Below are 27,997 nucleotides of genomic sequence, written 5' to 3' on the forward strand. Positions count from 1 at the left end.
GAGGTGTGGTGAATAAACGTTCCCTTTGTGTCAGATGGAAGAAATTCATTTCCATCTGGCTTTTCCCAGCTTTTCTCCAGGATGGGTTTAAATTCAGTAGCATCGACACAGTGCCAGGAAGCGAGAGGGCACCGAGTCCTTGTCCCAGCCGCCATCCCCTGAGATAGCCACGGTCTCCTTGCTTCCTGTCTCTTGTCCTTACTGGCCTGTGCTGCATTGTCCCTCTTTTCTTTCTGAAGAGTCTTTCCCCCTCCTTCTCTGCCTCTCTCCCTCTTCCTCCCTCTGGCATTTAGAAAACTTGTCCCCACCTCCATATTGGGCTTCCCAGGTGGCTCAGTGGCAAAGAATCCATCTGCCAATGCAGGAGACGCGGGACACGCGTGTTCAGTCCCTGGGTCAGGAAGATCCCCTGGAGGAGGAAATGGTAACCCACTCCAGTATTCTTGCCTGGAAAATTCCCTGGACAGAGGAGCCTGGCAGTCTACAGTTCATGGGGTCTCAAAGAGTCGGACGTGACTGAGCACACACACGCCCACACCTCCATATCACAGTAGGCAGTGTGAACCTCCCTAGCGCCCCCTCTGCCCAGACACAGCATGCAGCATTTCCATCCAGGAATTAAGACAGATCCCCTTGCACTTGGATCCCAAGCGTCTGCGTGGGGTCCTGCCCTTGAGTGAAGGGGCTGCAGAGTGATCCCCCTTTCCCAGGGACCTGCAGCATCTTCTCATCCCTTGCTGCTCCTTCCTCTTCGTGTCTGGAGACTCCCTTTACTCTGATTATTCATTCTCTTAAATCTAGGTTCATGCCACGAGTTACAGAAACATCAAAAGGTAAAAGAAGCTTCTTTTTCTCTCTTTCTGCTTCCTCATCCCTTCTCTGAGGCAACAGAGTCAGAGCAGCCTCATTCAAGTAGGAGAAGGAGTGTCAGGGGAAAAAGAAGCTCTGGTGGGGAAGACACTGTTAATATTTCAACACAGACGTACAGGCACAGGGAAAAAAACCCTGGGGGAAATAAAAACAGAATGTTAACAGAGATGCTGTGCTTCCGAGAGGTGAAAACATGAATGAGTTTTCTAATTTATATATTTTTAAAAATTTTGCTAAGTTTGTAGAATGTGTTACTTATATCATCACATACACAAATTACCTAAACCAATTCACTTGTTTGTGTTCTATGTAAATCAAATTTATCGCATGAGCAAGTCCTACGAACTCAAGCATAATTAAGAAACACAATGAACATTTTAAAACAGATGTACAGAGTACAAAATATAAAGAATATAAAGGCAGGCTCACTCACTGGCTCAGTAGCTTGGGTTGGTTTCCAGAATGACAAACAAACACGTTTGTTATGAAGTTAAGTTTATTATGCTGATTTGGGGGTCTTGGATCAGCTAAGCATGAGGGAATAACCAAGTGAGCCAAAGGATTCATGATGTACCTATTTCTAAAAGAACTTTCGCACCATAAGGCAGTTGGGTTTTCCAAAGCTAACCATGTTGATGGTTAGAGGATGTCTTAGATCTGGTAGGTTCTTAAAAACAAAGCCAGAGACAGGAATTCTTCTCAAGTGCTGGGGATGGGGAAACTATATGAGAAGGCAGTGAGGGATTTCCATGGGATTTCCCAGGCAAGAATATTGGAGTGGGTTGCCATTTCCTTTTCCAGGGTATCTTTCCGACCCAGGGATCTAACCCACATCTCCTGCACTGCAGGTGGATTCTTTAGTCCTGAGCCAACAGGGAGGCCCATCTAACGCTTAGGAATCTGTAAGTATTGTGAAAACAGGGACTTTATCTTTCCTGCTTCCCAGGCTGAGATTACATATTTAATTAATTTAACGTAATAAATATTTACTGAACGAGTAATTGATTAGTATTTCATCATCTCTCAGTAGAGGCCACTAGCATAGAAACAAACCGCCCAAGATCTGAGGTCAGACATCTGAGTTCGAATCCGAGTTCTGAGCCTCAGCTTTTACCTTGGAAGTGCCGTGAAGAGTCAGTGAGTTAACGGGATGTACAATACTTGGCAGGTGGGAAATTCTCCATTAGGGCCTCCGTTGGGAAAATGCCTTTGCCAGGAAAGCTGGGAGCATCCCTCGCGGGGTGTCCGGGGGCTGCAGGGGTGAGTGCGATGGGAAGGGCAGGGGGAGGAGGCAAACGCCGCTGAGGTTGGGCCGGTCCGGGCGCCCAGCCGGCCCAGCCCGGGGCGGAGCCTCCTCGGGACGGGCGGGCGGGGGCCGGGCGGGTCCCCGGAGGCCCCGAGGGACCGGGTCAGCCGCGCGGCCGCCGTCCACGCGCGCTATGGCGAGCGCGGCCCCGGGGTCCGGCCCGCGGCCCGCGCTCCTGCTCCAGCTCGCGGCGCTGCTCGGGACGCTGCGGCCCCAGGTGAGAAGCGGGCGGCCGCGGAGCCTCCAAGCTCGGGTCGGGGGCGCAGGCGTCCGGGGGCGCGGCGGGGCCACGGGGGGCGCCTCGCCCTCCCCCGGGTCCGGGTGGCCCCAAGTCAGCCCCTGGCCGGAGAAAACCTCCTCGTTTGGGGGAGTTGTCAGCTGCCCCGCGAGCTGCAGAGGAGACCCAGCATCCCGCCCCTCCTGCGGCGTGGGGGTGCGGGGGGAGGGAAGAGCCCGAGGGAGGGGGCCCTCGCTTTCCTGCCAGGCTTCTCAAAACTTCTGGAACCCGGCTTCCTTGGAACTTTAAAGGTCCCTTGTGGAAAAGTGAGCCCACACACCCGTTTTTACAGACAAATTCAGGCGGATCACAGTGCTCCCCCTTACCAGTGACTGCACCCCGAACTTACAACCTCTGGGATAAGTAAGCTGGATCTATGGGAATCTGGTTCAACCATGCCGGCAGCGGAAAGGTCCAGTCTTACAGAAATGCAGTGAGCGGGAAAAGCCAGGAGTACAACCCAGGAGTCTAACCTATAACCCCCAGAACAGTTATTGGGCTCCCAGAGGCAACTGTGCCCAAGTGGCTCAGGTGGTAAAGAATCTGTCTGCAACTTGGGAAACCCAGGTTTGATGCCCGGGTGGGGAAGATCCTCTGGAGAAGGGAATGGCAACCCATTCTAGTCTTTTTGCTGAGAGAATTCCATGGACAGAGGGTCCTGGCGGGCTACAGTTCATGGGGTCGCAAAGAGTCAGGCACCACTGAGCGACTAACACACACACACACACACACAGGCAACTGCTTGTGCTACCCCAGGCCCACTTCCAGCTTGAGACCTACCCCATGGTTGCCATCTAAGAGCACAGTGTGGCCAGATTGGGTGTTTCCAGGGAAAAAAGTGAGGAAAAAAAAGCTAGAAATAACAAAAATTAGAAATCTTGACTTTTTAAGTGAAATCTTTCCAATTTTTAGAAATTGGTAGCTAACTGTAGACAAAATTTTGAACCCACTGATGGTCAAACAAAACTCAACTGTGGGCTCAGTCTGCAGCTTCTTGCCCAGGACAGTCTCCCTCCTGCCATGTGGCAGATCACAAAACAGGGCGGGAAAAGAGAGGGCTCAGAGGCAGCTTCCTGACTCTACTCCAAAACCATTGGCTTGCCCCCAAACCTGAGGGTCCGGGGGCAGGATGTGGCCTTTGCAGAGGTGCGGCAGGGCTACCCGGATGTTAGAGTTCCTGCTAGGAGCTCGGCCCCACCCTGTTTGCTCAAGGAAGGGCTGGAGCAGGTGAGTTAGCCCAGCGGGGCCCAGGCACTAGGGCAGCGCCAGCCTCCCTATCGTGGCCACCCCCAGCCTTGGTCCAGGGGGCCCCCTGGAGGCTGGCACCAAAAGTAGCTGGGCCAGTTTAGGGGGAGGGGGCACAGAATGGGTCATCCCCAGAGAGGCAGACAGTAAAGCCAAGGAGAAAGGGACCAGGTGCTGAAACCAGAGAGACAGTGGTTCAAGTCCCAGTCCTGCTGTTTATCTGTGTGGCTTTAGGCCGATTACCTAACTTTACTGAGCCTTAGTCTCCTTCACCTGTACAGTGGTGAGAGTAATAGCACTGCTTGCTGGACTCCTGTGGTGGTGCAGTGCTGAAGACTCTGTGCTCCCAATGCAGGGGGCCTGGGTTCAATCCCTGATCAGAGAACTAGATCCTGCGTGCCAAACCAAGAGCCCTCAAGTGAAAGTGAATGTGTTAGTCACTCACTCATGTCCAACTCTTTCAACCCAGTGGACTATAATCCTCCAGGCTCCTCTGTGTATGGAATTCTCCAGGCAAGAATACTGGAGTGGGTTGCCATTTCTTTCTCCAGGAGATCTTCCTGACCCAGGGGTTGAATCTGAGTCTCCTGCATTGTAGGCAGATTCTTTACTGACTGAGCTACCAGGGAAGCTCTCCTGCTGCAACTAAAATCCAGCTAAGCCAAATAAAAATTTTTAATAAAACATCAGTCTCTTCGGGAGGCTGTAAGAGTCACTGATGTCCTTTTGTAAAGGAGCCAGGCTCCCAGTTCCCTCTGTCACCCTTCTCCAGGGTCTTGGAGATCAGGGGGTAGAGCCAGCAACTTTCCCAATCATCCATCCTTCTTTCTGCTTCCCTCTGGGGGACAGGGAATCCCTGCCTGAAAGGACTAGGGTGGTCCCAGGCCTCTCAGGAGAGGTGGCCTTGTTTCCACTGCAGGTTCAGAGCTTCACGCCAGAGAACCTCCTGTTTGTGTCCACCCTGGATGGAAGTCTCCACGCACTGAGCAAGCAGACAGGAGACTTGAAGTGGACGCTGAAAGATGGTAAAGAAGGGCTGTCACTCCTCACTCCTTGGACCTCGAGCTGGGGGAGGTCACCTCAGGATAAGAGCATAGGGTCTAGAATCCAATACTTAGGTGTCTTCAGTCAGCTTTACCACTTACCCAGGCTGGGTGGCCTTGGAAAAGTCACTTCACCTCTCTGAGCCTCAATGTCCTCACCTGTAAAATGGGGCCAAGGGTAACGACCCTACCTACAGGAGAGGTATTACATTACACTCATGACAGAATGCTTGCTTGGTGTCCGGCACATGGTAAGTACCAATGTGAGGTATGCCTTTCAACGGAGAGTCTGGAGGGGACTGCTCATGGTCATGTCATTGTCCCTGCAGATCCCATCATCCAGGGGCCAACGTACGTCACAGAGTAAGTGGATTGTGCTCTCTCAAAGCACGGACAGCTGGGAGATGGGGAAGCCAGGGTTGCCTGGAGGGGCGGGTGGGCTGGAAGGAAGGGAAGAAATTCAGGTCTGGAGCTCTGTGGTGCCTCCTCCCAGGGGTGGGCTCCTACTGGCAGGGAAGTTGGAGGGAAGGGGCCCTCTTGGAATCAGGAGGCATGAACGAACCTTCCCCCGTTCCTCTGCCCCACAGGACAGTCTTTCTCTCAGACCCAGCTGATGGCAGCCTGTACATCTTGGGGACCCAGAAACAACAAGGATTAATGGTATGTTTCGTACTGTGCTTGGATGGGCAAGGATCAGGACTTCTGTTAGCCAGGGTACTGAGGGGGCTGTAGGGCCAGAATCTGAGTGTCCTGTGGAGGATAAAGTCTGAGAGCAGTAGGGCAAGGCTGTCTGGAGGGGCCTGTCGAGGTTGGGAGTGGGATTGACTCTGGCTGTATCTGTACAGAAGGCTGACTGTCAGGTCTCTGAGAGTGTCAGGAGCTTCTCCAGGGGCTCTGAGGGTTTTTAGGGGAGACCTATGTATTAGTTGTTGTTTAGTTGCTGTCATGTCCTACTCTTTGCAACATCACAGACTGTAGCCCACCAGGCTCCTCTGTCCATGGGATTCTCCAGGCAAGAGTACTGGAGTGGGTTGCCATGCCCTTCTCCAGGGGATCCTCCCTACTCAGGGGTTGAATTTGCATCTCCTACAACGGCCAGTGGATTCTTTACTGCTGGGAAGCCCGTGTATCAGTTACCTTTTGCTAAATAAGAGGCTGCCCCCAAACTCAAACTTCAAATGCAGACAATTTAACTCATTTTCATGGGATGACAGTTGAGGCTGGACTCATCCGGATGGTCTTGCTCAAGCATCTGTGGTCAGCTGTCGGTCAACTGGCTCTTTTTCTGAAAGCTGGTTGGTAGTTGGCTGGCTTTTGACAGGGGCCACTGGGACAGGGGTCTCTCATATTTAAGCAGATAAGCCTGGACTTGTTCACATGGTATCAACAAGGGAATCAGAAGTGGCAGGAGGGGGCAAGGCCAGGGCATGAGCAGTTTTCAATCTTTGCTTATTCTCTTATCCCTTAGTATCCACAGAGGATCAGTTCCAGGTCAAGCTCCCACCACCAAAATCAGAGGGTGCTCAAATCCTTTATGTAAAACAGCACAGTATTTGCATATAACCTAAAGATACCCTTGCATATACTTTAAACCATCTTAGATTACTTCTAAGACCTAATACAATGTAAATGTCATGTAAGCAGTTGCCAGGTGTGCAGCAAGGTCAAGTTTTGCTTTTTGGAACTTTCTGAAGCTTTTTTTTTTTTCTTCCCAAAAAAAATATTTTCAATCTGCAATTGGTTGAATCTGTGGGTGCAGAACCCCTGGATGTGGAGGCTGCCTGTATTACATTCACTAATGTCTCATTAGCCAAAGCTGGTCACGTGGCCAAGCGCAGAGGCCAGCCGTGTCAGAGCTCTGACTGCTGTGGGAGCCCTGCCAGGATGGGCTTACTCTGATTAGGAAACTGAATTGATAAGAAATGTTGGTGTGTCTATGGTGTGTCCAACACGCAGGCCCCAGCAAACAGACAGCACACTCCTACTGGAGAGCTGAAGGACGTTTTATTAATGGGGTTACTTACAAAGATGGGGGCCTAGTGTTGTTGTTCAGTCGTGTCTGACTCTTTGCGACCCCATGGACTGCAGTACGCCAGGCCTGTCTGTCCCTCGCCATCTCTCCAAAACATCTCCTGAAGTTTGCCCAAATAGTACTGGAGTGGGTTGCCATGCCCTCTTCCAGGGGATCTTCCCAACCCAGGGAAGAACCCAGGTCTTTCTCATTGCAGGTAGATTCTTTACCATCTGAGCCACCAGAGAAGTCCAAGAATCTGGAATGGGTAGCCTATCCCTTCTCCAGGGGATCTTCCCGACCTAGGAGTTGAACTGGGGTATCCTTCTTTGCAAGCGAATTCTTTATCAGCTGAGCTACCCACGGGGCTGAGGGTAGGAGACTGGAAGGCAGGGTGCCGAGTTCTATGACCCATACTGTGGGGTGCTATTTATCAGCTCTAAGCCGATGGGGGAAGCAGTTATCACTACCTGGAGCTGGAAGGGGTTTGGGGAGAGGACCATGTGACAGGAGGCCTTTGGGGGAGAGGCACAGCCAGTCCACGATGACTCTGGGAGAGGGGCCCAGGGAACCCTCCCCCTGTTCCTGCCCCTTCCTTTATCCCAGCCCCAATGGAAGCCAGAGCACAGGGCGCCCATTGATGGAATCCACACAAGTATGTCTCCCTGGAGAGAGGCAGAGAGCAGACCTATTCATCCAGCTGTGTGTCCGCCATCGGGTCTTATGGGGCAGGTGTGGCTGTCGGTGACATCACTCCCCTGCCTCTGGGATGAAGTCCAGTTGCCCCAACAAAGCACATCAGGACCAGCTCACTCGGGCAGCATCTTCACTCACCCACGGGCACCTATGTGCACACACACGTGCACACACTCACACTGATTAATTTCCTGAATATGCCAGCTCTGGGGCTTCACCCAGATTTTCCCCATGGGGTTCCAGACTGCCTGGGTTCCAGCACACACATCCCCGTGGATCCATAGGGCTTGCTCTCCTGCTCACACCGTGTGACCCACGTGGGTCCTCGGGGGCCCTGTCCACTGGCCTCCTGCAGACCCAAGCTGTCCGATGCTCCGTCTCAACCTGGGCTTCTCCCACACCAAAGAGCGTGGCAAGTGACATGCTCCCTCCTTTCGGCTAAAGTGGGTTTCATGGCTGTGCCCACTTTAAGCACAAAAGATGGGTAATCTTACCAGGAGCCCAGAAGGAGAGCCAGAGTATTTGTGAAACGTGCTCCCCTTCCCCACGCTGGTTCCTATTCATCCCCCAAGGCCCAGTTTAAACCGCAAAGTCCTTTCCAGCCCTTGATCTCGCCTCCAGCTCGCCTCCACTTCCGTCTGCCCGTCTCCATTCGACTCCCAGTGCACTGGCCTCCTGGCTGTTCCTCAGACGTGCCACTTGGGCTCGTCAGCAGGGGGCCCTGCTGGTGGTCTCAGCATTCTGTCCCTCTGCCCTCCGCATGCTCCTGAGCCTCACCGCTCCCTCAGCTTGAGTTCTCACTCTCTAGCCTCCCTATGTGAAACAGCGTCTCTAATCACTCTCTATCCTGGTTTTCTGAGTTTGTTTTAATGACGGTTACCACTGCCCGGCATTGTCGTTTATGTGTTTTCTTTCATGATCACACACACCAGAAACGTAACTCTGTGCAGAAAGGCACTTGGGCCCCAGCAACCCAGCTAGTAACAGGTGAAATGACTGAGCGAATGAACGCGCCGCTAAGCGTCTTCCTCCAGCCCTTCCGTCCCTCACACCTGCGTCAGGTGCCCTCGGCTTCCGCGCTGTCCCATCACCGCGCTAACCTTACACGCCAGCTGTCGGTCGTATTGCCTTCTTGTGTTGTCCATCCTGACTCAGCACTTGTTTGTGCCTGGGGCGCTGTCGTCTAAGAGCTCTGTACGTGGAGTTTGGGGATTTTTTTTTTTTCACTTTGATATAGTTTCAAACCTAAGGAAAAAATGCAAGGATAGTACAGAGCAATTGTTTTTTCCCTTTACCCAGCTGCATCGATTTTTTTAACATCTTATCACTTTCACTTTATTATTCTCTCTTGCTGCTGCTGCTGCTGCTAAGTCACTTCAGTCGTGTCCGACTCTGTGTGACCCCATAGACGGAAGCCCACCAGGCTCCCCCGTCCCTGGGATTCTCCAGGCAAGAACACTGGAGTAGGTTGCCATTTCCTTCTCCAATGTGTGAAAGTGAAAAGTGAAAGTGAAGTCGCTCAGTCGTGTCCGACCCTTAGCGACCCCACGGACTGCAGCCTACCAGGCTCCTCCATCCATGGGATTTTCTAGGCAAGAGTACTGGAGTGGCTTGCCATTGCCTTCTCCGATTATTCTCTCTTAGTAGATATATATAGTAGATAATATTACATGTATGTGTGTGTGTATATGTATATATATATTTATGTATGTATGTATATAAAGGGCTTCCCTGATAGCTCAGTTGGTAAAGAATCTGCCTGCAATGCAGGAGACCCCAGTTCAGTTCCTGGGTCGGGAAGATCAGGTGGAAAGCGATAGGCTACCCACTCCAGTATTCTTGGGCTTCTCTTGTGACTCAGCTGGTAAAGAATCCGCCTGCAATGCAGGAGACTGGGTTCAACCCCTAGGTTGGGAATATCCCCTGGAGAAGGGAAAGGCTACCCACTCCAGTATTCTGGCCTGGAGAATTCCATGGACTGTCAATGGGATTGCAAAGAGTCGGACATGACTGAGTGCCTTGCACTTTCACTTTCATATATATAAAATGTATATTATTCTATCTTAATAGATAGATATAGATAGATAATATTAAACATGTATATTTAAAATTGATATTATTCTATCTTAATAGATATAGATAGATAATATTCCACATGTGTTTACCTATAGATACAGATAGATACTATTACATGTGTATATATACAGTTTCTTTTCCTGAGCTCTTTGAGAAAGAGTTGCAGACATTCTGCCCCTTTATTCCTAAAGCATCGTTGTGTAGTCCTAAACAAAGACTTTCTCCTACACAACCTGAGTTGTTTAAATTCTCAAAATCAGGAGATTGAACATTGAGGAAATAGTATTATCTCATCCACAGTCCATGTTAATGTTTCATTTGTAAAGGACTTTATTTGATTCGTTATTTGGTTCTGGCTGTGTGGCAAGTGGGGGCTGCTCTCTAGTTGCCTCTCACAGGCTCCAGAGTGCTCAGGCTCAGGTGTTACAGTGTACGGGCTTAGTTACTGTGGGGCATGTGGGATCTTCCCAGACCAGGGATCAAACCCATATCCTCTGCATTGGCAGATGGATTCTTAACCACTAGACCACCAGAGAAGTCCCGTATTAATTTTGTCAAGTGTCCCAGTGGTGTGCTTTATTGTTTTCAGCCCAGACCTTGAACCAAGATCACCCCTTGCATCTGGTCCTCATGTTTCTTGAAAGTGACAGTGTCAGTCACTAAGTCGTGTCCGACTCTTTGCAACCCCATGAACTGTAGCCCACTGGCTCCTCTATCCATGGGATTTCCCTGGCAAGAATATTGAAGCAGATTGCCATGCCCTTCTCCAGGGGATCTTCCCAACCCAAGGATCGAACCCGGGTCTCCTGCATTGCAGGCAGATTCTCTACCATCTGAGCCACCAAGGAAGCCAGGCTTTTCTTCTGGGTGTCCCTTAATCTGGCACAGTTCCCCAGCATCTCCGAGGCCGTCATGGCCACTGAAATTTTCAAGTCTCAGCGAGTGTTTCTGAGGTTGTTAGTCCAGGAGTGCATGATCAGGTGGCATCTTGGAGCTGGGGGTGGGATTTACTGCAGCTCCTTCAGAGGTTGTGTAGCAGAGTGGTTAATTGTGTGGGTTCTGGAAGCTGGCTCTGCTACTTACAGCTGTGTGACATTAGCCAAGTTATTCAGCCTCTCGGGAAATGGATATGATCATCGTTGTGCCCAGCGAATAGGTTGCATATGTTTCTCTGCTCTTCCTGCTCCCCAGAGGCTGCCCTTCACCATCCCTGAGCTGGTTCACGCCTCCCCGTGTCGCAGCTCTGATGGCGTCTTCTACACAGGTAAGCATCCCTCCAGCCTGGGGTCCTAGTCCAGCAGGGACGGGACCGAGGTCTGGCCAGGCCAGAGGGGCACGGTGCAGACAGGTTGCACACCCTCTCCAGGTCATCTAGAGAGAGGGCACCCTTCCCACCTCTACAGGCCGGAAGCAGGATGCCTGGTTTGTGGTGGACCCTGAGTCAGGGAAGACGCAGATGACGCTGACCACAGAGCAACCCTCTGCCCCCCGCCTCTACATCGGCCGGACGCGTGAGTCAGACCCCAGCTGCTCCCCAAGCTCTGGACAGCCCCTGCTTTGGCTCTGCCCAGGTCTGGCAATTGCTCTCCATGCTGAGTTCGGGCCAGTCAATCACTCTGTCAGTCAATAAACTCGTCACTGAGCACTGAACACGGAGCCAGGGACATGGCAGTAACAAAACAAACTTGGTTCGGCCATGGTGATGCTCACAGACTTTGGCCTGCAGGCTGGGTGTTCAGGGAAGCCCCTGCCTCCACAAAATGAGATCCCCTGGGTCGGGGTGGAGGAGCATCATATAGGCATTCCTGGTAACCCTGCTTCTTGGGTGTCCCCAGAGTACACAGTCACCATGCACGACCCCAGAACCCCAACCCTGCGCTGGAACACCACCTTCCGCCGCTACTCCGCACCCCCCGTGGATGGCTCACCTGGTAAATGTGAGTGTCTCCCTGCCCTGGCCCCACCTTAGAACAAGGTCCCCAACTCGAGGAACCCTGAGTGGCATCCATGACCAAACCACACCACATTCAGACCCATCTGACCCCCTGAGGGATCCCACATACTGAATGACACCCTCCTGATGGACAGCCTAGGTCACCCACTCAACACGCACACTCTGACCCTCCTGTACCCTGAGAAGCTTTCAGCATCTTGACTCCTTCACACTTGTAGTGAGCCCAGCCAGGTCACCCTGGGTACTCCCCAGACCCCAAGTGACCCCCAAGCAACCCCTGCACACCTGAGCAGTCCCTGCGTGTCCCAACTGACCCCCAGTGTTGACGGATCCCTGAGAGATGACCCTGAGTGACCATCCCCAGAGTCACCACCCCCCCTTGATATAATGACTGCCCTTCCCTGTGTGGGTATGCTTCCTAAAACTGTACAAATGTTAGATTTTTAATCTTGGGTAATATTTGATTATATTCTTTGCAGCCACAGATGGAGAAGTTCTATACAGTTAGCAAAAACAAGACCAGGAGCTGACTGTGGCTCAGATCATGAACTCCTTATTGCCAAATTCAGACTGAAATTGAAGAAAGTAGGGAAAACCACTAGACCATTAAGATATGACCTAAATCAGATTCCTTATGATTATACAGTGAAAGTAAGAAATAGATTTAAGGGACTAGATCTGATAGATAGGGTGCCTGATGAACTCTGGACGGAGGTTCGTGACATTGTACAGGAGACAGGGACCAAGACCATCCCCATGGAAAAGAAATGCAAAAAAGCAAAATGGCTGTCTGAGGAGGCCTTACAAATAGCTGTGAAAAGAAGAGAAGCGAAAAGCAAAGGAGAAAAGGAAAGATATAAGCATCTGAATGCAGAGTTCCAAAGAATAGCAAGGAGAGATAAGAAAGCCTTCCTCAGCGATCAATGCAAAGAAATAGAGGAAAACAACAGAATAGGAAAAACAAGAGATCTTTTCAAGAAAATTAGAGATATCAAGGGAACATTTCATGCAAAGATGGGCTCTATAAAGGACAGAAATGGTATGGACCTAACAGAAGCAGAATATATTAAGAAGAGGTGGCAAGAATACACAGAAGAACTGTACAAAAAAGATCTTCACGACGAAGATAATCACGATGGCGTGATCACTCACCTGGAGCCAGACATCTTGGAATGTGAAGTCAAGTGGGCCTTAGAGAGCATCACTATGAACAAAGCTAGTGGAGGTGATGGAATTCCAATTGAGCTATTTCAAATCCTGAAAGATGATTCTGTGAAAGTGCTGCACTCAATATGCCAGCAAATTTGGAAAACTTAGCAATGGCCACAGGACTGGAAAAGGTCAGTCTTCATTACAATCCCAAAGAAAGGAAATGCCAAAGAATGCTCAAACTACCGCACATTGCACTCATCTCACACGCTAGTAAAGTCATGCTCAAAATTCTCCAAGCCAGGCTTCAGCAATATGTGAACCGTGAACTTCCAGATGTTGAAGCAGGTTTTAGAAAAGGCAGAGGAACCAGAGATCAAATTGCCAACATCTGCTGGATCATGGAGAAAGCAAGAGAGTTCCAGAAAAACATCTATTTCTGCTTCATTGACTATGCCAAAGCCTTTGTGTGGATCACAATAAACTGTGGAACATTCTGAAAGAGATGGGAATCCCAGACCACCTGGCCTGCTTCTTGAGAAACCTGTATGCAGGTCAGGAAGCAACAGTTCGAACTGGACATGGAACAACAGACTGGTTCCAAATAGGAAAAGGAGTACGTCAAGGTTGTATATTGTCACCCTGCTTATTTAACTTATATGCAGAGTACATCATGAGGAACGCTGGGCTGGAAGAAGCACAAGCTGGAATCAAGATTGCCGGGAGAAATATCAATAACCTCAGATATGCAGATGACACTACCCTTATGGCAGAAAGTGAAGAGGAACTCAAAGGCCTCTTGATGAAAGTGAAAGAGGAGAATGAAAAGGTTGGCTTGAAGCTCAACATTCAGAAAACGAAGATCATGGCATCTGGTCCCATCACTTCATGGGAAATAGATGGGGAAACAGTGGAAACAGTGTCAGACTTTATTTTTCTGGGCTCGAAAATCACTGCGGATGCTAATTGCAGCCATGAAATTAAAAGACGCTTACTCCTTGGAAGGAAAGTTATGACCAACCTAGATAGCATATTAAAAAGCAGAGACATTACTTTGCCAACCAAGGTCCGTCTAGTCAAGGCTGTGGTTTTCCCCGTGGTCATGAATGGATGTGAGAGTTGGACTGTGAAGAAAGCTGATCGCCGAAGAATTGGTGCTTTTGAACTGTGGTGCTGGAGAAGACTTTTGAGAGTCCCTTGGACTGCAAGGAAATCCAACCAGTCCATTCTAGAGGAGATCAGTCCTGGGTGTTCATTGGAAGGACTGATGCTAAAGCTGAAACGCCAATACTTTGGCCACCTCATGCGACGAGTTGACTCACTGGAAAAGAGTCTGATGCTAGGAGGGATTGGGGGTGGGAGGAGATGGGGATGACAGAGAATGAGATGGCTGGATGGTATCACCGACTCGATGGACATGAGTTTGGGTGAACTCCAGGAGTTGGTGATGGACAGGGAGGCCTGGTGTGCTGTGATTCATGGGGTCGCAAAGAGTCGGACACAACTGAGTGACTGAACTGAACTGAATATAACATTACAAAGAAATTGCTTTTCTTCTGTTATTGTTCAGCTCGGTCATCTTCATATATGCTTAATCCAAAGGAGTCACTTGTGTTATTTCATTTCCTTCTGTTTTGGGGTGTTTTTTTCTTCATTTCCCTTAGTATATCAATGTCTCTGTTACTGGTTTCTAAGAACTCATTTTTGACTAAGGGTGTCAGCCATCTATTACGCAATGCAGATGAAACACCGTATTTTATTGCCATCAATTTACTCTGGTATTCGGTATTTTGGTTCTGTATTAAAATATAATCATGTTGTGTTTAAAAAAATAATAGTAACTGCTGCTGCTGCTAAGTCACTTCAGTCGTGTCCGACTCTGTGTGACCCCATAGATGGAAGCCCACCAGGCTCCCCCGTCCCTGGGATTCTCCAGGCAAGAACACTGGAGTGGGTTGCCATTTCCTTCTCCAATGTGTGAAAGTGAAAAGTGAAAGTGAAGTCGCTCAGTCGTGTCCGACCCTTAGCGACCCCACGGACTGCAGCCTACCAGGCTCCTCCGTCCATGGGATTTTCCAGGCAACAGTACTGGAGTGGCTTGCCATTGCCTTCTCCGATAATAGTAACTACCCTTCCTAAATGCCTGAATGACCCCGAAGGTGCCCTAAGCCACTCCAGACCCTGACTCCACCATTCCACCTGAGAACTCACACAGGCGACCCTGACACATCACAGGTGACACCCACAAGGCCCCTAACTGAGCCCCCTTCACATTCTGAATGACTCCCATGCTACCCACATGTGTCCAGACCACCCTGACTGACCAACAGCCAGAACATGACTGACTTCCCCACATCCTAAGTGACAAGGACTGATTCACACACAGGAGTTGACTTCGGATGACCTCAGCTCACCCCTACATCTTACACAACTGTCCCGCTGAGCCTGATCCAAGTGACCCAGTGAACTTCCCATGTCCTGATAACCCTCCAGGTGATCTCACCTGACCTCCACACACCTGAGGGGCCCTGCGGACAGCCCACCCTCAAAGTAGCTTCCCCACCCCAAGATGCTGCAAAGTGCCTCAGGGCAGGGCTCCCTGACCACATCTCTGCAACCATCTTTCCCGGCAGACATGAGCTACCTGGCATCCTGCGGGATGGGCCTGCTGCTGACTGTGGACCCAGGGAGCGGGGCAGTGCTGTGGACACAGGACTTGGGCGTCCCTGTGGTGGGTGTCTACACATGGCACCAGGAGAACCTGCGCCAGCTACCCCACCTCACACTGGCTCGAGACACCCTGCACTTCCTCGCTCTCCGCTGGGGCCACATCCGACTGCCAGCCTCGGGCCCCCAGGACACGGCCACCCACTTCTCTGCCTTAGGCACCCAGCTGCTGTAAGTGCCCATGTCTGGGGGCCGGGGAGGAGCTTCTGGAAGTATTCTGACCAGTGTAGCCCAGGTCCAATGGGCAGGTGTGATGTCCAACCATGACACAACAGTACAGCTGGACCAAGCGTCACAGTATTTCACAGTTTGGTAAATAACCAGTGCCCTGCATGCTCACCGTGTGCTCCCAGGACCCCTGGCTAGCCTCACTGCTCAGCAACTGATAGGGTAAAATCTGGCCAAGGAAGGGCCTCCATGTCTGCTCCCCAGTGCTACAGCTGGCATCTGTTCTGATTGGTAGGTACTATGTGTTTACTGGGGCTTTCCCGGTGGCTCAGTGGTAAAGAATCTGCCTGCAGTTCAGGAGATGCAGGAGATGGGAGTTCCATCCCTGGGTCGGGAAGATCCCCTGGAGGAGGGCATGGGAACCCACTCCAATTTCTTGCCTGGAGAATCCCATGGACAGAGGAGCCTGGTGGGCTACAGTCTATAGGGTCGCAAAGAGTTGAACATGACTGAAGAGACGAAACACACAGGCACATGTGTTTATTGATTTTTAAAAACCTTAAAAATGACCCTTCCTTATAACACCGCATACCTTAGTGTCCCCATCTTGGGGAGCCAGGAGACAGACGGGAAAATCAGGGATTATCCATTCATTAAGTGGGTTCTCCAAATATTAATTGAGCACTTGCTACATAGCAATCACTTGCTAGACTCTGGGAGTACAGTAATATAGCCAGTGTTCCGATCTACATAAATCTCAGAGTCTAGTGCAAGAGACAGGTGTGTAAAGAGGTAATCATGCTATGGTATGATAAGGGATGAGAGAAGTATGGTGTATCATGGGAATGTATAAAAGGGCACTTAAATCAAGACTGGGGGCAGGAGGCAATCATAGAAACTTTCCTAGAGGAAGGGACATACAAGTTGAAACCTAAAGGGTGAAGAGGAAATGAGAGAGAGACAGATCATAGCAGCCAGGAAACCGAGAAAGTTAACAAAACAAGGCAGGAGCACAGCTCTGAGCGGAGGATAAGGTCTGAGGCTGTTAAACAGGGATCTTGTCAGATCATTTGAAGGGTTTAGGATAAGGTTAAGGAGAAGCCATTGGCAGGTTTTAGATGAAGAAGTGATTTGATCATATTTTCATTTCAGAAAGATAACTGGCTACAGTGTAAAGAGTATCGTAGTGTTGTGGGGAGGATGCAGGCACAGAACATTGCATTAGTTGAGGCAAAAGAAGAAGACATCCTGGACTAGGACAGAAACACTGGAGGTGGAAATAAGTGAAGGCTAACGGATATTAAGAGGAAAAGACAGTATTTGGTGATTAGAAAGGTTGATGATGGTGAGCAAGGAGTCACTAATTGCCCTCAGGTTTCTGGAAGCACACGAGTGCTGTTGTTTTCAAAGTAGGGAACACTGGAGGAGGAATTAGGGGAGGAGGAGGAATGGGAGGAAGAAGCAGGGAGGAGGAAGAGAAGCAGGTAAGGAACGAAGTGATGAGTTCAGATTTAGCAAACTGAGCTCCTGGAAGAGGTCTGGGCTAGAAGCAGATTTAGAAGCAATGACTGTAGAGTTTGTATCATTAGCTTTAGCTGTATAACCAATCACTCCCAAAATTTAGGGTTTCAGAATGAACAGTCCTTATTTTTCAAGGTTCTGTGGGTCAGCTGAGTGGTCTTCTGGTTGGGCAGCCAGCCGGCAGCTTGGCTGAGCCTGGACAATCTAGAATGACTTCACTCACCTATCTCATAGTCAGTGGACTATTTGGCCTATGGGGTATCAAATAAGGTCTCTCATACCCCTACACAGTAACCTGGTTTTCCTCTTGTGGTGGCCTCGGGGTTCCAAAGAACCCTATGAGAAGGCAAGCCCCGATGCACAAACGTTTCTCAAGCCTCTGATTGTCTCCTTTGGTATCATCATATTGGCCAAAGCAAGTCACATGACCCAAGCCAGAGTAAGCGTGGGCGGGGACAATATAAGGACACCTGTACTATGGGACTGAGACTGCTCACCACCTTCTCTCATTCTTCTGCCCTTTCCTCTCTCCCACTAGGACGACACTGTATGTGGGAAAGGATGAAGCTGGCTTCTATGTCTCTAAAGCTCTGGTTCACACTGGGGTGTCCCTAGTGGTGAGAAAGGGCCTCTGAGGGGCTGGAAAGAGGGGATGAGGCAGGAGAGAAGCCCCCTGCCATCACTCATCACTCTCCATCTTCTGCCATAGCCTCGTGGGCTGACCCTGGCCCCCACCGATGGCCCCACCACAGAGGAGGTGACACTCCAAATCTCAGGAGAGCGAGAGGGCTCACCTAGCACCGCTGTCAGATACCCCTCAGGCAGCGTGGCCCTCCCTAGCCAGTGGCTTCTCATCGGTGAGACCCCTTCCACCCAAACTCAAAGGACCTGTGAGCCCAGCTTCTGAGCTAGAAGGCTGAGGTCACCTTCAGCCCACTGACCTCATCCCTGCCTCTTAGGACACCATGAGCCACCCCCAGTCCTGCACACCACCATGCTGAGAGTCCATCCCACCCCTGGGGGTGGGGCTTCTGGGACCAGACCCTCAGAAAGCATCCAGGCTCCAACTCTCTTCTTGGAGGTCAGTGCTCTATGGGCGGAGGGCCTGTGGGGAGATGCCGCAGGGGTGGACAGCCCTGGACATTTTCCTCAGGCTTCTAGGCATAACATTTGAGGTGGGTCAACTGACCTCAGTTTCTCAGAAGAAAAACTTTTTTGTGGTTATTGCCAGAAAAAGTGTTACAAGTGTCAAAATGGTATTGGCTATCTAAATTGTGAAACACAGGTCATGGTTTTTTTATTCTTCAGCTTAGAGGTGGCAAAAGATTTATCAAGTGAGAAAATGGAAATGGAAAAACTAGAAAAGTATGCCCTCCTGGGAGAGGACTGGACAAGAGTCGCTAGTCGTTCAAGGTTAGAAGGAACAGGTGTGCTCTGTTCTCAGAATGACATGATTCTCAAGTCTGGTTGCTCATCAGAATCACCTAGGAGACCACCTAGGAACTCACTGAATTCAGAATCTCTGGAGGTAGATACTTGTATTTTTTGGTGATGTCTAAGAGTATCTGGGTTTTTTAGTGACACCCCAGGTCTCCTGGGGCACCACAATTTTCAGCACCACGGAGAGTGCCAGATTTGCCATCATGTAGACCACTCACTCTCCACCCCTTCAGCTAAGCCCAGCCTTGTACTGCGTGATGAATAAGGGTTAGGGGTTCCATAGCAGGAGGGGCTGCCAAGAGTGAAAGCCCCTTTGTCCTCAGCTCCTGAGCCTGAGCCGGGAGGAACCTCCGGACCTGGAGCTTCATCCTGAGAAGAAAACCTCAGTGCTGTATCCAGGCCTGGGACCCCAAGACCTGCTGGCAGCCAGTCTCACTGCTCTCCTCCTGGGAGGATGGATTCTCTTCCTAATGCGGCAGGTAAGCCCATCACCTCTGACCTCAGGTCCATCTTACGGTCTTCCTAAAGGAACTCTGCTCCTCTCCAAGACCACTTAGCGAGTTTCTTCCTCACGCAGGTCCAGTTCTGTCCCCTGCCTTCCTCTTAGCAGCTCCCAGGTCCCTCAATACTGTGCTCTTTATGCCAGTGCTCCAGGGACCAGCCATCTCAGGCGCAGCCTCTGGGCCCATCATGGGGCAGGGCTGGCCAGGGTCTAGCCCTCTTAGGCCCCCATGTTTCAGCAGCAGCAGCAGCAGTTGGCAGAGAAGCAGCAGCACCAGGCCCCCCTGCCACCTGCAGGCCCTTCTGACATCTCACAGGATGCTCAGCCCCAGCCCGCCAGTGCCACCCTTCAGAGCCAGAAGAGGCTTCAGAATCCCCCAGAGCAAGGCCAGCCACTGGAAGACCCTGAAGGTGAGCTCACATGAACAGGAAAGGACAGAGTCAGCGACAGAAAAGAGAAAGGGAGGTTTAGCTCCAAAGTCAGATTATCGGAAGCCCCTATAGTGGGATTGCTGTTGTTCCGCTGCCAAGTTGTGTCTGACTCTTTTGCGACCCCACGGATTGTAGCCCACCAGGCTCCTCTGTCCGTGGGATTTCCCAGGCAACAAGACCGGAGTGGGTTTCCCATTTCCTTCTCCAAGGGGGTCTTTCTGACCAGGGATCCAACCCATGTCTCCTGCCTTGGCAGGCGGACTCTTTACCACGAAGCCACCAGGGAAGCCAACACTAAATAAGTTCATAGGAGAGAACTTTGAATAGTCCTGCTGTGTAGCTGAGCCCTCTAGAAATGTTTGCCATCACTTTTACTGTTGTCATTATGTTCAGGGACCCTGGATACAGATAGAACTGGTATAGATCTAAGTCCACTAACTGTTAATTTTGATAAATTGCTTGACTCCGCTGAGCTTCAGTTTTCTTATCTGTCAAATGGGAATGATAACACCTACTCCATTACATCACCTCATATAACAGGTTTACCATCCCCACTATTATTAAATCATGCCAAGCTGATGTTATTAATGTGTGTTAAAATAATATCATATTTGGTAATAATAACAATAATAGTAAATTACCTAGGTACCCTTTGGTTCCTTTTCTCTTTAGGGCTTTTTATTTTTTTAAACATTTTTCCTCTCTTCTCTCAATTTCATCCTATAAAGAAGCCCTTTCAAGCTTCCTCTGGAATCTGTGGGATGCCCCAGGGAAATTCTGTGTGCTTTTATTGGTCAGTCCAGGCTACTTCTCTCCTGCTTTGGGGGCACTGCTCAAGCCACTGCCTCCTACCGTGGAGCTACTCTGCTGCCTCGCTAACTCAGCCTGAAGTCCGCCCCATATTTGGTGGGATGCTCCCATGCTGCTTCCAAAGTTCCCCCTGTGTTTGCCCCCAACCCTGTGCTGAGAGGAAAGCAGCTTCCTTCCTGGGGGCTCAGCTCCTGTAGAAAGCCCCCCACTGCAGAGTTGCCTGAGCCCTGAAGGTTGCAGTTCCGGTCACTTTACTGGTTCTGGGTGGGTCCGCATAACACTCACCCATTGAACCCTGAAACACTCCTCCTTGGACCTCCTGACTCAAGCTGAGTCTTTCCCCAGATGACCCAGACTCCATGTCATCCCAGGTGGTTCTTGTCAAAAGACCTTGCTGTTCCTCCCACCATCATCCCGAGGTTGTCCCTCACCACCATGGTCTGCGAGACCCAGTTACTGACGGGATGGAATTCCTTTCCCCGACATCTCCTCAGTGCCCTCGTGGGTCTGTAGGTACCACTAACCCACAGAGGAAGAGAAATGAGGATATTGAATTCCAAACTCTGGTTCATCCAGGCTCCCTGTTACATGAAATACTCAAACTTTTTTACTCACTATGAAAAAGCAGTCAAAGTATTATCAGTGCTTCAGGACAAGACTCCAAGAAAATGAAATCCCCAGCTAGGGCACAGTCATTTAGTGACAAAACTCAGTGGTAACAATCTGTATATAATATTGAGTTCCCTCTGCACTTTAAAAGAAACCTATTTCTTTTACTTTCTTTAAATTTTAATAAGCTTTACTTTGGTAGTTTCATAACTTCTAGGAAAGCATGGAAGGGACAGGTAATTATTAAGTGTTGTGATAAATGCTGTGATGGGGATGGAAGGATACAGGGAGCTGTAGGAACACAGAGGATGGTCATGGAGCTCCGATGTGGGAACATAGGAAGTGTCCTCAAAGTGAAGTCTAGGCTCTGATCCCAAAGAGAAGAAGGAATTACCCAGGTGAGCAGGGCAGAGTGGAGCAGGAGCCCTCCAGGTGGCCCCAAGAGCACAGGTGAAGGTTCAGAGATGCGAGAAAGCAGGGTGCACATTCTGGAAGCTGAAAGGAGGGTTGCAAACTCATGCTCACGGGTAGGTCAGGTGGATAAAGCAAAGAAGAGAAGCAGTCGTGTAGGAGAGAGAATAGGGAGTGGTGGGGACTGTGGGAAACTGGAGAACAGGTGCTTGGGCTAAGCCTGCCTTGCTTACTGCTGCAATCTGGACCCAGAACTTGACTCAGGAATTACCTGTTGAGTTAGTGACTGACACTGGCCGCCAGAGATTCTTAGACAGCACTCTCAACTCAATAAATACATGCAGAGTGAATACGTGCTGAGCAGGTGTGAGGAATAGGCAGAGTTAATGGCTGGGACTTGCCCATTCAATATGCAGCAATTTGGAGTCCAGAGTATTGAAATCTTTTGTGCAGGGAGAGTCAAAAAAACACACGTGGCAGATGGCAGGAAAGCTTCGAGCACCACTCTCCAGAAAAGCCCTCCGCTCCTTGTGGCAGCCCCTAACATGTTCTTAAGACCTCTATGTCAGGAGCTCTGACCTTGGAACCCTTGGTCCTCCTCTCGGTGCAGGGAAAGGAATGTTCCTCAGGACCTTTCCGTGGTTCACAAAATCTGCAGTGGAGCCCTGCCCCACTCTCATTTAACCTCCGCAAGCGTATCTACACGTGCTTGGTAGGGTGTCCTCCAGGACTGCTGGCTACATGGTACATTCAGGGGCAAGTGGGCACAATGAAGCCTGAACCAGCAAAAACTGAGAGCTAACATTTATATGGCACTTATTGTACGCCGGGCCCTTTCTAAATACTGTGCATGTATGAACGCATATCCACAAGGTGGATACTGTCATTATGCTGACTTTATGGAAGAGGAAATTGAAGGCAGAAAGGTACATGACACTCCCACCCCAGACTCACAAAGCCAGTAAGTAGCAGCTCAGGAACTCAGAAGCAGGTCAACTTCGGGATGGTATCTCTGTTTGAATGCCCATGAAGTAGGTAACCAGCTAGAATGGTTTCCCAACCCGTGTAAAAGAAGCAACACGGTGCATCACATATTCCTGGGGATCTCAGAGGGGATTCTGACCACACATCACGTCCCCACCATGCGACGACTTTTGATTCCTTTAGAACTTCTCCTGCGTTTGTTGCTTCTCCGTTATCATGATATAGAAGGCCGAGCAAATGATGGTGAATATGTGTGTGCAGACTGAGCCTCCCGATTCATTATTTCTGCATTTAAGAACTTCATGGCCAGAAGTCTGGCCTCCCTCCCAGCACCGAGGGTCCTCCTGAATCTAGAGTTAGTTCTGAATCTAACCCAGAAAGCACGTAGTGAGTGTCCACCTCATGCCGAGGGCATCCAGGCAGGGGAGGCAGACATGCAAAAAGACGGGAAACCAGCAGAACCAAGCGAGTGGTACAGAGCGGTACAAAAGAGGAGCTGGAAGTGCTCAGGGACCCTCACCTGGAGCCAGCTGAGCAGGGCTTGTTCAAACAGGCTTTCCGGCAACTCCGCCCCTGCTTTCTGAGCTGTCGGGGAGACAGGCCCAGCTAGCCTGTGTGTGATGCACTTCCAGCAAGGTCCCAGGACCACAATCCTGAGAGTCCAGGGTATACACATTTCACTTGCTGCCTGCATCTCACTGACAGAGTGTTTAAGCAAATAACCTTGAGCAGCGCTGAGGGACAGCTTAATACTTTGCTCACAGATCCCTGATGCTGATTTTCATTTGCTTTTCCTAGAACTGATTAGAGAGACTAAAGCTGGCAGCTCTTCCTAGGGAGAGTGTTCTCAGGGGCACACAACTCTAGAGGCAAAGATGCACTTAGCTGTGTGCATGGGGTCCCCTGGGGACTGAGCAGGAGCCTGCCCCGGGCCTGGGTCATTGTGAGGAGTCTCTCCCAGGTGACCCGAAAGGAAGAGCAGTAACTGCCCAGTCCTCCATTCACCTGAGCCAATTCCACCCACCCTTTCTTAAAAAAAAATTATTTCTTTTAGGCTGTGCTGGGTCTTCACTGCTCCTGAGGCCTTCCTCTAGTTGCTGCAAGCGGGGGGCTACCTCTCTAGTTGCGGTGCATGGGCTTTTCATTGCGGTGGCTTCTCTTCTTGCAGAGCACAGGCTCTAGGCACATGGGCTCAGTAGTTGCAGAGTGTGAGCTTAGTTGTCCTGCGGCATGTGGAATCTTCCCAAACCAGGGATCGAACCCGTGCCTCCTGCACTGGCAGGCAGATTCTTAACCACTGGACCATCAGGAAAATCCAACCCCACCCTTTGTGACAGGAAGCCAAGGCCTTCCAGGGGCTCCCTACCACCCTAGAACTAATTCTAGACAGCTCAGCATCCACATTCCCACTGCTCCCCATGCCCCTCAACCACCACCCAGGACCGTCTTTTCTCCCACAGCCTTCACCTTCATCATGCTTCTGGCTGCCAAAACTCACTTTCCTATTTGAAGCTACTACCTTAGTTGAAAGGGTTTAGTATATTAGTAACTGGTGAAGGTGGGGAAAGGAAAGAAACTTGGGCAGAAAATGCGAGAAGAGGGAAAATGATAAGAGAACAGCAGAGCAGACCTCGCCCCAACCCTTTTTTCCATTAATCCTCACAGTAATATTATGCAGGATCCTTGACATAGTTCCACTTTGCAGATGAGAAAACTGGGGCACCACGGTTAGGTCAGTTGCAGTAAGCAGTAGCCTGAGGCGCTAGACTTGGCAGGACATGGAAGCAGGAGGCCAGAGAAAGATCGAGGTTGGGGGGGGCGGGTCTGGACTGGGCAGGGTGGCGGCCGTTGGGCAGAGGCCCCCAGAGAACCCCTCACCTCTCCCCCAGCCGAGCAGCTTACTGTGGTGGGGAAGATCTCCTTCAACCCCAAGGACGTCCTGGGCCGCGGGGCCGGTGGGACTTTTGTTTTCCGGTGAGTGGCAGCCAGGAGCTGGGCTGAGGTGGCCACTGTCCCTTGGAGAGCCCCTCTTTCAAAGAACCCCCAAGGTGGGTGTGGATCCCAATGATTCCCTTTTCGCTGCCCTCTGGACCTCCACCCAGGGGACAGTTTGAGGGGCGGGCGGTGGCAGTCAAGCGGCTCCTCCGTGAGTGCTTCAGCCTGGTCCAGCGGGAGGTGCAGCTGCTGCAGGAGTCAGACAGGCACCCCAATGTGCTCCGCTACTTCTGCACCGAGCGGGGACCCCAGTTCCACTACATCGCCCTGGAGCTCTGCCGGGCCTCGCTGCGGGAGGTGAGGCCTGTGCCCAGGGGTGGGAGTGGGGCCGGGGGTCCTGGGCTGCGGGGTGATGCTCTGCCCCTCGCTGCTCCCCAGTACGTGGAACACCCCGAGCTGGACGGCTGGGGCCTGGAGCCCGGGATGGCGCTGCAGCAGCTGACGGCGGGCCTGGCTCACCTGCACTCCCTACACATAGGTACCGGCCCCTCCCGGCCCCTCTCCGAGCCCCTGCCTGCCGCCCTCAGCTCTCAGCTCTGCTCTACCCTCACAGTGCACCGCGACCTGAAGCCAGGCAACGTCCTCATTGCGGGGCCCGACGGCCAGGGCCTGGGCAGAGTGGTCCTCTCAGACTTTGGCCTCTGCAAGAAGCTGCCCGCCGGTCGCTGCAGCTTCAGCCTCCGCTCGGGCATCCCGGGCACAGAAGGCTGGATGGCGCCCGAGCTCCTGCAGGTCCCGCCTCCGGACAGCCCTGTGAGTCCTGCCACCCCAGTCTGCAGGCATGTGTCCCCGCCCAGTGTCTCTGCTGCCTGGGCTCTGAATCACCTGCTCTGTGGCCTTCCTTGACTCCTCCCAGCCTGTTTCTTCATCTGTAAAGTGGGGATAACTCCTCCCTTTTCCCCCCAGGGCAGTGGTTCTCAACCAGGGGAGACTTTTGCCATCACCGGGCAATGTCTGGAGACCTTTTGGGTCGTCCCACTTGGCAGGGAAAGGGAAGTTGCTACTGCCACCTAGTGGGCAGAGGCCAGGGATGCTTGCGAGACACCCAATGCACAGGACCGTCCTCCAGGACCAAGAATTATCTGGTCCAAAATGTCAACAGCCCCAAGGCTGAGAAGCACTGAGCTGGAAAATGGGTTTCATCTCTCCTGTGCTGCAGTTTCTGAGGAGCTAGAAAAAATTAAGTGCCTGGGCCCTACACCCAGTGACCGACCCCCAGTGACTTTACTGTGAAGCCAGAGTGGAGAGCCATCCAGACTGGAGGATTCGGGGGAGCATCAGATGGGCTAATGGTTCTCCCAGGTGACTCTAGTGGGAAAGAACCTGCCTGCCAATGCCGCAGACTAAGAGATGCAGGTTCAGTCCCTGGGTCGGGATGAACCCCTTGGAGGAAGAACTGCTAACCTATTCCGGTAGTCTTGCCTGGAGAATCCCACGGACAGAGGAACCTGGCGGGCTGCTGTCCATAGGATCACAAAGAGTCGGACACGACTGAAGTGATTTAGCACGCACACACGCGTATGAGCTAATGTAACTGAGCCATTGAGCAGTGTCTGACCCCCGGAGGCACTTGGAGAGGATCGTAGATTTTTGAGTCAGTGTTCAGGGGGAAGTCATAGGCATGGATGAGAGAAACACACAGGGAGACCAGAGTCACCCCCACTCCTGAAGTTGAGAGAGAGCTAGAAGTGGCAACGTGGAGGCCCAAGAACCAGGGCACTGATGTTAGCAGCCTTGTGGGTTTTGAATTTAATTTGCAGCCACCATTTTAACTTCTGGGAAATTCCACATAAAAGTCTAGATTTCTGGATTCTTTCATAAAATCAAAAGCTCTGCCACCCTAGAAAGTCCCCTAGAGGCAACCAGCTGCAGCTGAGTGCCAGCGGCCACCTGTGGATGGGGCCGGTACCAAGTCACACTCCACACTGCTGGCTTAATGCCTCACGCCCAGCCAGCTTCACTCGGACATGTCAGCATCACCCACCAGACCTGGAGGAATAACGCGTGGAGACTAGAGGCTCAGTGGGCACAAAGATTCTGGATGAAAACCATGAGTCCCTTTCACCAGTGCAGAGGGGAGGGAATGTAGGGCTAAGAGATGCCTCTTGGGAAGCATCCTTGAGTTCTAGCCTGAACCAAATCCCAGGCTGCCGCACCAGCCCCGGGCAGAGTGCAGCCAGGCAGACTTCCTGGAGCAGAGGCTTCCTCCTTATCTTTGTCCCTCTGCCCCCCAGACCAGCGCAGTGGACATCTTCTCTGCAGGCTGCGTGTTCTACTATGTGCTTTCCAGTGGCAGCCACCCCTTTGGAGAGAGTCTTTATCGTCAGGTAAACATCCTTGCGGGGGCTCCCTGTCTGGCTCATCTGGAGGAAGAGGCCCACGGTGAGGGGGACCTGGGCTGGCGGAGGATGGGGTAAGCAAGGCTGAGGCTGGGTGGGCTTGAAGCCACTCCTCCCTCTCGACCCTGCAGACAAGGTCGTCGCCCGGAACCTGGTGGAGGCCATGATCAGCCCCCTGCCGCAGGCTCGCCCCTCTGCTCACCAGGTGCTGGCACACCCCTTCTTTTGGAGCAGAGCCAAGCAGCTCCAGTTCTTCCAGGTCAGTTGGAAATCTGGAGAGAGGCCTCAGGAAGTTTGTGTTCTGAGCGACAAGGGAAACCAGATTGGCTGGGGGAAAGAGGCAGCCCAGCCCCTTGATCTAAACCAAGACAGAGCCCAGACTCCCAAACGCTGCCCTCAGCCCTGCACGGTCTCCTCAGCACCGCTTTCCAAGCCCACCTGCCCCTGGTGTGAGAACATACGCCATTCCTTTCAGCCCTAGTTGTCTCATGCTATTCGCATGTCCAGACAGCGCATTCCATTTCTGTGACCTTGAGTCGCTGAGCTTGTTTGCTTGTCTGTAAAATCAGGGAAACAGCGCCTCTGTCACAGGTTGGACCAAACCCTGCATAGCAGAGAAGCTCCACTCGACAGGAGGCAACAATCCTTTACCCTTAGCCGAGCAGCTCTGGCTGCTGCACACCCCCAGCCATTGGACCCTCCTGGCCTGTGGCCTCCAATCCCGGTCAGGAGGCTCAGCAGCTCTGTGGGTCCTAGGACGTCAGCGACTGGCTAGAGAAGGAGCCTGAGCAGGGGCCCCTGGTGACAGCACTCGAGGCGGGAGGCTCCGAGGTGGTCCGGAGTGACTGGCACAAGCACATTTCGGTGCCGCTACAGACAGGTAGAAGCCAGACTTGGGGGGCCCGGGAGGCCGAAGGGAAACCCCAGCAGGGACGGCTGTGCCAATGCCTTCCCTGCCCACAGATCTGAGAAGGTTCCGGTCGTACAAGGGGACGTCTGTGCGAGACCTGCTCCGTGCTGTGAGGAACAAGGTGTGTTCTGGGGCTCGGCGGGGGGCCTGGACGGTGGGGAGGCCTGAGGCCTGGTCCGGCTGAGCCCCGGCTCTCTGCTCCAACCCTCCAGAAGCACCACTACAGGGAGCTCCCAGAGGAGGTACGGCAGACGCTGGGCTCTGTCCCCGACAGCTTCGTCCAGTACTTTACCAACCGCTTCCCGCGGCTGCTGCTACACACGCATGGTGCCATGAGGAGCTGCGCCTCCGAGAGCCTCTTCCTGCCTTACTATCCACCGGCCGCAGGGGTCGGGGGGCTGAGCCCGGGGGCGGCGGGGAGCTGAGCCCGCCCGGATCAACAGACTAGCAGAGGCCAGACTGCTGGGGCCACCGGAGCAACAGCGTGCACCCCTCGAGGAACACAAGAAGAAAGGAAGATTCA

The 27,997-nt window shown here is 51.8% G+C and overlaps 1 protein-coding gene across 1 annotated transcript; it reads left to right on the forward strand.

Moving 5' to 3' along the window:
* Positions 1–2,280: 2,280 nt before the first annotated feature.
* ERN2 (endoplasmic reticulum to nucleus signaling 2) lies at positions 2,281–27,957 on the forward strand. Its single transcript, XM_088832868.1, has 22 exons — positions 2,281–2,393; positions 4,618–4,723; positions 5,071–5,104; positions 5,329–5,401; positions 10,716–10,788; positions 10,928–11,035; positions 11,360–11,461; positions 15,261–15,525; positions 17,582–17,660; positions 17,753–17,900; positions 18,003–18,124; positions 18,807–18,962; positions 19,224–19,395; positions 24,120–24,204; positions 24,333–24,522; positions 24,604–24,703; positions 24,779–24,978; positions 26,460–26,607; positions 26,696–26,823; positions 27,321–27,444; positions 27,528–27,595; positions 27,687–27,957. Exons 1-22 carry the CDS (start codon positions 2,310–2,312, stop codon positions 27,897–27,899), a joined length of 2,778 nt encoding a protein of 925 aa, XP_088688994.1. The 5' UTR covers positions 2,281–2,309; the 3' UTR covers positions 27,900–27,957.
* The last annotated feature ends 40 nt before the right edge of the window (positions 27,958–27,997 follow it).

The sequence above is a fragment of the Moschus berezovskii genome, chromosome 27 (genome assembly GCF_049115385.1).
Source record: "Moschus berezovskii isolate FMDL1 chromosome 27, NW_MosBer_1.0, whole genome shotgun sequence".
Lineage (NCBI taxonomy): Eukaryota > Metazoa > Chordata > Mammalia > Artiodactyla > Moschidae > Moschus > Moschus berezovskii.